Raw genomic sequence first — 11058 nt, 5'->3', positions numbered from 1 at the left:
TGCGGTGGAAAGACCTATTTCTAGCATGTGTGATAATAGTTTTAAGCAAGGTATCTAAAGTCATATAAGAAGGAGAGGAGATGTAGTATCGTTAATTCAATTGTTAGGCTAACATGCGATGCATTTGAATAACTTGAATATATGTACAATGGAGTAGGCTTTGGAAAATATAGCATGTCACTTTTAGGATTCCAGTACTAAGAAACAGACTTGTTTTTATTTGATTGTCCGACATTACAACACCCTGACCAAGGATTTCGGACAGAATAGAAATATAGACGATTCGAGATTGAAAATTTCGTCTATATTTCGCTTTATTTGCACCCCACAAAAATGTATATCAACAATCTTATCGACCACAAGCTTAATATCGAGCCCAACGGATTGGGGTCTTTCGCCTTACATCCTAAAAGTATGAATAAAAAATAAGAAAACATTGTACATGACATGCATCGATTCCCGGATCACGATCGCGAATCACACGGCGGCCCTCCCCCACTACATCTCGACGTCCATACTGTTCATATCGCTTACCGAGGCCACGTTGTTGTTGTTCTCTTCAAAGTCCAGATCATCGTCGTAGTCCGGCAGGTCGGGCAGCGTTTCCTCCTCGTCTCCCATGGCCACCTCGTTGGACCTCCGCGAGGACTCTTGCTGTTTGGTTTCCTGTTCTTCCCGTTCCTTCAGGGCGTCACTTACCTTGGTCAGGATCTTCTCCAGCACGGGCGGCGGTTGCCACAGGACCAGTGCCGTACAGGGCTTCTCGATCCTCTCCAGCAGCACCTGGGGAAGGATTTCCGTCCGATTGTCCAGCTTGCGAACTTCCTCGCAAACGCTAATTCGTTGTGCCTTTTTGAGCCGTTCCTCCAGCTCCTGCGGGGACATGTAGACGTGCGATGACGAGGTGGTGGATGTGGAAGGACCCCCGGCTTCACCGAGGGACATGTCATCATCCAGAGAGGAGGGCGATCCGGATACGGACAGGGACCGGAGCGTTTCGTCCTCGGATGCGGAGATCGTCGTTGTTTCGATATTGTGCGATGTGTATTCGGATGATAAATGGAGATTGTTCATGTGGATGGCCATCGACTCGTCGGTGAAAAACTGTTTTGATGGTCTGAGAGGAGATATGGGATTATAATGAAAGACCAAAATATTGTGAAAACAAGTCATAAACTTACATCGGAACGACGTCCGGTTCGGTTTTGCGCTTCCGCATCTCCGGATAGGGCAGCGAGTGGTGCAGCGGTCCCTGCAGGATCGGACTCGGCCGGATCACCGCATTGAATTCCATCAGCTGGCCCGGTTTCCCACTGTACGACCAGGGCATGTCGGCGATGTTGAACGGCACTCCGCTCGGCGATGGCATTATCTGCGACGGACTGATACTCGGATTTCTGCCGAAGGGGAAGAGGAAGCATCGATTAAAACTTGGTCGTCAATCCGAAAGAACCGCGCACACTTACCGAACCTTCAGCGGTGCGATCTTCCTCGTTCCGTGGTTGAACGCAAAATGATGGAATGGCGAAGAAGACATCTTCGGAACAACTACTGCTGGACTGCTGCTGTCTGTTGTTGTGTGTGGCGAAGGAGGGGCAAGACGAAAATCAAAAATGTTCCCCCAGAAATCTCTGGAACACTCTGGACGCGGGACAGCTGGCACCGGTTTTCGATTTGTTCACTGTTCCCGCTATTACACACAATAAGTTCCACCAAACGAACGAAATAAAACACTAAAAATTCTCGAAAATATCGCGACTCGTAAATATTTTGTTACTTTTTCCAGGATGGCTGATGTTTTATTTTTTTCATCGTTTTTGTGGCGCTGTGAGAAACGTCAAAAGTGTTGTGTGTTTTGTGCGTGATTTTGTTTTCGTTTTCTCATTCGTCTCTTTTGCGCAGGGAATTCCGATTCTGCCGACCATCGTTGTACCGAATTTTTTGAAAATGTCTGATTCGGGGTGTTCACATTTTCTGCTCGAAGGAAAAACGACATATTTTGACCGATTGGGAACGGCATCACGGAACCGCCAAACTACCCAAAATTGAGTTCTTTTGACGCAATTCCTAGGGGCAAGACACTCACGCTAAGGTCAGTTTACCTATGTTTCTAAAATATGGGTAAATTTTACTCAAATATGCGTAAACTTTACGCAAATATGAGTAAATAAAACTCCTATTTTGGAAAAGTGCACATTCGCATTTATGGGTAATATTTACCCATATTTGGGTTACAATTACTCATATTTAGGTACACACTACCCATATTTGAGTCTTGTTTACCTATATTTGAGTATCATTTACGCATATTTGCGGTTGTGCACTTTTTGGAAAAAAGGTAAACTGAGCTTAGCGTGCTGTGCAAACGAGAGTAACTCTGAGAAATTGTGAGTAACTCTTTTCACCAATGATCGACGAAATTGGTTGAAAACACCCCTAAAACTGCAAGAAAGGCGAAATATCGGGCAATATTGTTTTGATTTTGCGATGAATCAGGCAACACCCAAGTAAAAACGGGAGCAATCCGGAGGAATTCTGAGCAACTCTGTGAAGGAAAATGTACTCTCCAGCACAGTGTCTTGCCCCAAGCGCAATTCCATAGTTCGGCAACCGGATTCGAACCAAGAACCTTGACATCACCAGGCTCGCACGCTACCACTCGACTATCGAACCGGTTGATGTGAGAAGAAACAAAACGCACACAAGAAGCGTTGGTAGGTCGATGATCATGTTTGGGTTCGTTCAAATATTACGTAACGCAGAGGGGGGAGCTTGGGGCAAGACACTGTGCTGGAGAGTACATTTTCCTTCACAGAGTTTCTCAGAATTCCTCCGGATTGCTCCCGTTTTTACTTGGGTGTTGCCTGATTCATCGCAAAATCAAAACAATATTGCCCGATATCTCGCCTTTCTTGCAGTTTTAGGGGTGTTTTTCAACTAATTTCGTCGATCATTGGTGAAAAGAGTTACTCACAATTTCTCAGAGTTACTCTCGTTTGCACAGTGTCTTGCCCCTAGGGGGGGAGGGAGGGGGTCTAGCACTGTGTTACGCTTCATACAAAAATTAAAAATTTTCCATACAAAAGTTGTTACGTGGGGGAGGGAGGGGGTCTAAAATTGTAAAATTTTGCGTTACGTAATATTTGAACGAACCTTTTTGCCATGGTAAATTTAAAAACATTGTTATGCTTGTCATTACTGCAAGCCGCCTTTCAGTGTAATGTGTTGTAAAATGCGTGTCCACGAAAAATTAACAATGTTCTGTTGTTGAGACGACTACGCTTTTAGTTGAATTTACTACAATGCATAGTAATTTCAAGCATATTTCAGTTACCTTAACAGATTTTGTTGTCGGTTGAGAATCATACACGAAAAGAAAAATCCTTATTGATTGTATAAGAAAATGTTTCACATTTTCGCCATTTCGTTTTCCTCATAAAGCTCATCTGAGAGTGTAATATGAAGCATAACACACAATTAATAAAATGTATAAGTTTAACTTATGAATTTCATTCGCTATTTACTGGTATTAGGAATGTTATGTTATTTACGGGTCAAATCTAATTAATTTTATTACCGTATGTTTTGATGATATGATCTTGGGGCAAGACACTGTGCTGGAGAGTACATTCTCCTTCACAGAGTCGCTCAGAATTCCTCCGGATTGCACCCGTTTTTGCTTGGGAGTTGCCTGATTCATCGCAAAATCAAAACAATATTGCCCGATACCCAACCGATATCTCGCCTTTCTTGCAGTTTTAGGGGTGTTATTCATCAAATTTCGTCGATCATTGGTGAAAAGAGTTACTCAGAATTTCTCAGAGTTGCTCTCGTTTGCACAGTGTCTTGCCCCTAGGATATGATGATATCCCTATTATTATTTTTTTCTTTTTTGAGCAAAAATGGAAATTAAATAAACTTCAACGTTGATTCAGACATAGTAATTTTATTGTATAAATCATTTATTTAATAATTTGAAACACTGCAACGGACCTGTATCGGTCACGCTGCTCTCAAAATAACTTTCGAAGCAGCTTCTCCTTGGCCAGCATGTCCGTTCACGTTCGCTGAACGGTTGATCGTTGGGTTGAACTCCTCCCAAGATCCCGCCCAAGATCTTCCGAGCAACATCTCCAGAGCTGCTGCGTGTTTAGCTGTAGTTTGTCACTATGCACTCCCGGAACCTTGCCCGGAACCGAGGATCTTGAATAAACGCTCCGGACAAAGCCTTCCGATGGCATCCTGGAGACTTTCTTGGGACCTCGATTGTGACCGTTTTCCAGAGGGTGGTCATGGCTCCAGGAGTACTCTGTATCCATATATGGAAGAGAAGCTTTATGTAAGCTGTTGCATACATTTTAACTTATTTATGGTTCAATTGGGTTTAATACCTACCGTAATCCGCAAGCGCTTTAAGCTCAGAATTGCACAGAAACGGCAAAAAACACTTTTTTGGTGCCGAAACCACACGAGGGCAACAATGGCTTCTTACGTTGAACACGACGGCGCCGTTTTTTGTAGTGGAGTGAATTTTCAAAGCAATACCTTAACAAATATATTTGTGAAAACTAATACCCGGTCAACCATTTCTTTAAACATCTTTACGATTCTTTATCACGATCTTTAAAGACGGTCATAATGTAAATCGATAGCGATCGTCATCGTTTCTTAAAGAATTTCAAATAAAAATGAAGTCTCGTCGTTAAAGATTGATATAGATTTGTATTGCTATATCGATACTAAAATAGTGGGTTCTGTTTTATCGACCCGCCAAAAATTTTGCCATAAAACTAAAAATAGCGTTCGTCCCACTATCATCAGCATCAGCCATCGTACACATGAGTTTTTTTTTTGCATACTTTTTTTATTATAAGAATTGAACTTACGATTACGAGAACTTCCGGATGATCCGCAGATGTCTTACTTACTAAGCCACACGCTGTTACACAGATCGTGGGCACCAGAAGCATTCAAGAATCAAGTAATAATACATAATAGCAACTATAAAAACTATATCCCGAAAAACTTTCCAGCATTTCTACTGCATGCTTATTTAACCGCTGAAGCTCAAAAGTGTTTCCTTGAACTTTTTGCCACATATTCGCGATTCTAGCTGATGGAAATAGCGTTTTTCTGGGGAAGCTCTCACTGAAACATTCGTTTTGGAAGCAGCATAAAACGAAGAACTGGCTGGCATGTCTACTGGTGCTGCTGCTGCTCAGAAATGCTTTCACCTTGACATTTGCAAAGTTTTCACCTTACCTACCTCTTCAATCATCCTTATAACGATGCTCTGCACCGAGCTCCTGGCATAAATCGTAAATATCGGGAGAAATCTCCCAAATAAACCTCCAAGATTCGTTTTCGGTTTCAAAAGTTTCGATCGTTGTAAATTTCTGGCGAAAAAAAAACAAAACATTGCTCTGTCAAATGCGATGCCGTAATACCTTTGCTTAGCTTTACCCATCGATACCGAACAGAACGATAAAGGTGTCTCGTGATCAATCTTTGTGTTTCGATACCAATGTGCAACGTTACGTTGGTATCGAAAATTGAATATATTCCGATAAATATTCGTGAAGAAAAACAAAGTTCTAGCGACAACATAAAATTAAACGAAATGTTGATAAATTTCGGTAAGGATTTTTATCGTATGAACGATAAAGACTCTTTTTCAAGTGTAGTTATCTATCGATAAAGTTGTTTAAATATATGTAACGAAATAATCTGTAAAGAATAGTCGGCACTAATCTTTATATTTCGGCAAAGAACTTTAAAGCAGTTCGTGAAATGGTTGACCGGGTACTTTTTCGCCATAACACAAAACTTAAACATGGTATTGCTAGGGGCAAGACACTGTGCAAACGAGAGCAACTCTGAGAAATTCTGAGTAACTCTTTTCACCAATGATCGACGAAATTTGATGAATAACACCCCTAAAACTGCAAGAAAGGCGAGATATCGGTTGGGTATCGGGCAATATTGTTTTGATTTTGCGATGAATCAGGCAACTCCCAAGCAAAAACGGGTGCAATCCGGAGGAATTCTGAGCGACTCTGTGAAGGAGAATGTACTCTCCAGCACAGTGTCTTGCCCCAAGTGGTATTGCGACATTTGCACCCATTTAGACTCGGCCAAAACTGATTATCATCACAGTCGAATTTCGCACACGACTTCGCAGCGGCTGGCATGCACAAGTTCGGTTGAGTTCAAGACAGGGGCGTCGGATGCACAACAGGTAAACAAAATACGCTTGATTAGTGTGAAATTTCACTGGGAAATGATGATTCAGTGAATTCTCAAATTATCACAGTAGTCTAAACATTAATAAGAAACCCAATATTAGAAAATGTTATAGCTTTCAATAGGTTGATGTCAAGGTTGATGTTATAGAAGCAATTAGGACGCATCTAATAAAAAAGAAATCAATCCTTATAAATAACATAATTAAATTTCTTTACGTGTAGGTACGGTTAGTAATTGTGGACCCTGACCCGCTTCGAAGGAAATACTAAATAAATTTAGTGCTAAAATACACTCGCATACACGGAAACAAATTATCGATCAATATTTGCTATTTGCATTACACCGTAGTACTAAATTTCATTTATTTGCACTGAAGACAATATGACACACTAAAATTACTTCTATTTAGTTGTGACTATAAACTATTATTCCTACAGTTTCCACCTTGGGGCAAGACACTGTGCTAGAGAGTACATTTTCCTTCACAGAGTTACTCAGAATTTCTCCAGATTGCTCCCGTTTTTTCTTGGGTGTTGCCTGATTTATCGCAAAATCAAAACAATATTGCCCGATATCTCGCTTTTCTTGCAGATTTAGGGGTGTTTTTCAACAAATTTCGTCGATCATTGCTGAAAAGAGTTACTCACAATTACTCAGAGTTACTCTCGTTTGCACAGTGTCTTGCCCCTAGGTTTCCACAACAAAATTAATTTCAGTGTACTTATGACACACATCGGGAGTAATTCGCAAATAGGGCGTAACTAATGTCGAATTCGTTTATTTGCACCGCTTGCACCGCTTTGCCACCGGGTGTAACAAACTTGCACCGAAACCGTTCGTTTATTCGCAGGTACTGTTCTGTTTTGACACCCGATTGGCACCGGTGCAAGAAAAAGCTACACCCAGTTTGAGCGCGGTGTAGCAGGTACAAAGCTGGTTTTACCAATACATACATATCGCTGAACTTGTATCGTGGTTTTGTTTTGGTAGGAATGATGATTTTCTCTTCGGCATTAGGTAAACAGTTTTCTTGGATATTCATTTAACAGCAAATCTGTGCGTTTAAAAATTATTGAAACTCGATCGATGATTATCACGTCTTTCAATCAACTTCTGAGGAATCTTCAAAATTTATCGGTAACATGAAATTTCGAAGAGTTGATTCAACGTATATTTTTCCCATTACTATTTTTTTTGATTATTGCAAATATGTGGATTACTTTTAATGATTTTAATCATTAGAATTTTTTGTCGCATGGTGATCAATTAATTATGAAAAAATGACGTAATAAAGTTTTGATAAGCCCAGAATAGAATAAAAATCTATTCATTCAAATTGGACTGAAATATTACTGAAGTAACATTTTGTAAGTATTATACAAATAATACAAATAATTTCAAAAACCGTAAATTCTATTTTTTTTTCTTTCAACAAATATTGAATTTTTGAATTACATTGAAAGTCAAACAAATGTCACTAAAGGATGGTTTTTAATATGAGTTGCGTGCCAATAACGTTATGTCCTAAAAATCATTTATTTTTTTTTTTTTTTTACGTTGTAGCTAAACGTTTTCTGTTGAACTACCTTTAACATTTTTTGTGTTAAATTTGTGCACGTAGATCGTTTACAATTGTATGTTAGCATCCTTTTTTTATTGGGCAACGGAAAAGGTTAAATTCTAAAAAGTTGTTAATTGAAAAATTATGATATTACGAGAATTTGAAGAAGATAAATATTGTAGGAGTGTTAAAACATTGGATAACAATTGTCAAGTAACATTTATTATTACAAGTTTATCATGTACAAGTGGATTATTGATAACTTTTAAAATTGTTAAATTGGATATAGAAAGTAAAAAATAAAATAAATAAAAATAATTTTGTTCATGACGGAAATCATGAAAACATTGATTATGTTTATTTTTGATATCCTTTATTGTTATCATTGACGCTCTCACGCGCTCTTACTAATACCATCATAAGCTGTCATCAAATTGCACCAAAACCGTTCGTTTTTCTGGTGTCAATTGCTACACCGGTGCAGTGCACCGTCGGGAATAAACGAATTCGACATAACAAAACAATAACAATGCGAAAACAACAACCGAATTTTGCTAATCAAATTTCAATTCCTATTTAGAAGTACACGCAGAGAAATAAATTGTAAACACAATTAAATTCCAGTTCAAATCAACCGATTTTTCAGTTTGCTATAGCGACAAACTGATTTCTAGTTTAAACTGAACTTTTTCCATTGTTTGATAATACAAATATTTTCATTTGACGAAATTTTTGACAGTTTGTAAGTCCAAACTGAGATTTTGTAGTTTCAACATAAAATAATTGATTGTTTCAAACGACAGCACTTTTGCAACTAACAAAGCCAGAATGTTATTGTGTTGGTGACGGCAGCTCCTGCGGCAGCTCGGAAATCTATTTTTAGACTCTAGACAAGCGGATGGAAAGTGGACCGGATAAAAAAAGACAAAAAGGCGAAACCGACCAACGTTTTGTGGATGCTGTCTTGGGGAAGATTCATTTATTACGTCCATCGTTTTTCGGGATTTCCAGACCCCCCCTCCCCCCTCTGTCACGCTATTTTCCTATACCTAATACCCGTACTGTCACATTTTCTTAGACCCCCCCTCCCCCCAAAATGTTGGACGTAATTTTTGAACGTTCCCTTGGGGCAAGACACTGTGCTGGAGAGTACATTTTCCTTCACAGAGTTGCTCAGAATTCCTCCGGATTGCTCCCGTTTTTGCTTGAGTGTTGCCTGATTCATCGCAAAATCAAAACAATATTGCCCGATATCTAGCATTTCTTGCAGTTTTAGGGGTGTTTTTCAACAAATTTCGTCGATCATTGGTGAAAAGTGTTACTCAGGATTTCTCAGAGTTACTCTCGTTTGCACAGTGTCTTGCCCCTAGGATGCTGTCTTGAGTACCTGCGCGTTATCCATCACGGCCAAGACTGCACTTGGAAGTTGCGGTGATGAATTTGCTACACCTTCCTCGTTGTGGCGAAGTTGAGGTAAGAATTTTAAAGATTTGTGAGTGCTTCCAGGCCCTGTTTGTGGTCCCCAGTTTTTAGAAACAAATGAAGTTTTTAACGTTATATGGAATGATGGTAATTGGTTGTTTTAATTTATTAATACTAAGTAAGAACAAAGAAATATAACTTTGGAGTAAGTAAATTCTTAGTTTGAAAATCAACCATGCGTTTTATTAATTCAAACAGGCGTCATTTTTCTGCGTGTAATACAGAATAATTAAACTTCAATAAGGTTAATTGATACAGTTATGACCTAGGGGCAAGACCTAGGGGCAGGACAGATCTAACGAGAGCAAATCTGTGTTCGAGGTGTTGCTCAGAATTCCTCACAGTTCCTCAGAATTTCTCCCATTTATGCAAAAGTGTGATCTGGCATTAATGTCAAACTGCAAAGTGTTCCATGTGCTGAATGAAAATTGCAGTTTTGGGGATGTCTTTCGACAAATTTCGTCGATCATTGCTAAAAAGAGTTACTCAGAAATTCTCAGAGTTGCTCTCGTTTGCACAGTGTCTTGCCCCTAGGGCAAGACACTGTGCAAACGAGAGTAACTCTGAGAAATTGTGAGTAACTCTTTTCACCAATGATCGACGAAATTTGTTGAAAAACACCCCTAAAACTGCAAGAAAGGCGAGATATCGGGCAATATTGTTTTGATTTTGCGATGAATCAGGCAACACCCAAGTAAAAACGGGAGCAATCCGGAGGAATTCTGAGCAACTCTGTGAAGGAAAATGTACTCTCCAGCACAGTGTCTTGCCCCAAGGTTATGACCTTGGGGCAAGACACTGTGCTGGAGAGTACATTTTCCTTCACAGAGTTGCTCAGAATCTTGGGGCAAAACACTGTGCTAGAGAGTACATTTTCCTTCACAGAGTTGCTCAGAATATCTCCAGATTGCTCCCGTTTTTGCTTGGGTGTTGCCCTAGGGGCAAGACACTGTGCAAACAAGAGTAACTCGGAGAAATTCTGAGCAACTCTTTTCACCAATGATCGACGGAATTTGTTGGAAAACACCCCTAAAACTGCAAGAAAGGCGAGATATCGGGCAATATTGTTTTGATTTTGCGATGAATCAGGCAACACCCAAGTAAAAACGGGAGCAATCCGGAGGAATTCTGAGCAACTCTGTGAAGGAAAATGTACTCTCCAGCACAGTGTCTTGCCCCAAGGTCTTACCCCAAGGGTTACCCCTAGGGTTACCCCTTGGGGCAAGACACTGTGCTGGAGAGTACATTTTCCCTCACAGAGTTGCTCAGAATTCCTACGGATTGCTCCCGTTTTTGCTTGGATGTTGGGGAAGATTCAAATATTACGTCCATCAATTTTTGGTATTTCTAGACCCCCCCTCCCCCCTCTGTCACGCATTTTCCCTATACCTAATACACGTAGTGTCACACTTTTGTAGAACCCCCCCCCCTCCCCCAAATGTTGGACGTAATTGTTGAACGTTCCCTTGCCTGATTCATCGCAAAATCTAGGATCGCAAAATCAAAACAATATTGCCCGATATCTCGCTGTTCTTGCAGTTTTAGGGGTGCTTTTCGACAAATTGCGTCGATCATTGATGAAAAGAGTTACTCAGAATTTCTCAGAGTTACTCTTGTTTGCACAGTGTCTTGCCCCTAGATTGACACAGACCCTCAGTGTATGATTTTGAGTGTTCCATTTATCGAACATCTGCTGTATTGACATCGAAACTCTTTTTTGATCGACGATAAAAAAAATGCTCGAGCACCCCTAGTGCGACACAACTTGC

The 11058-nt window shown here is 40.1% G+C and overlaps 1 protein-coding gene across 1 annotated transcript; it reads right to left on the bottom strand.

Annotated features, from left to right (window-relative positions):
- Window positions 1–282: 282 nt before the first annotated feature.
- Window positions 283–1840, bottom strand: LOC109406988 (uncharacterized). Its single transcript, XM_019680039.3, has 3 exons — window positions 1467–1840; window positions 1182–1397; window positions 283–1117 (listed from the first exon to the last, which is right to left on the bottom strand). The coding sequence occupies exons 1-3, from the start codon at window positions 1535–1537 to the stop codon at window positions 499–501; spliced, it is 906 nt and encodes a 301-aa protein (XP_019535584.3). The 5' UTR covers window positions 1538–1840; the 3' UTR covers window positions 283–498.
- Between the last annotated feature and the right edge of the window lie 9218 nt (window positions 1841–11058).

This window comes from Aedes albopictus, chromosome 3 (assembly GCF_035046485.1).
Source record: "Aedes albopictus strain Foshan chromosome 3, AalbF5, whole genome shotgun sequence".
Lineage (NCBI taxonomy): Eukaryota > Metazoa > Arthropoda > Insecta > Diptera > Culicidae > Aedes > Aedes albopictus.
Note: the sequence above shows the minus strand (reverse complement) of the source record. Positions and strands in the feature narration are given on the sequence as shown.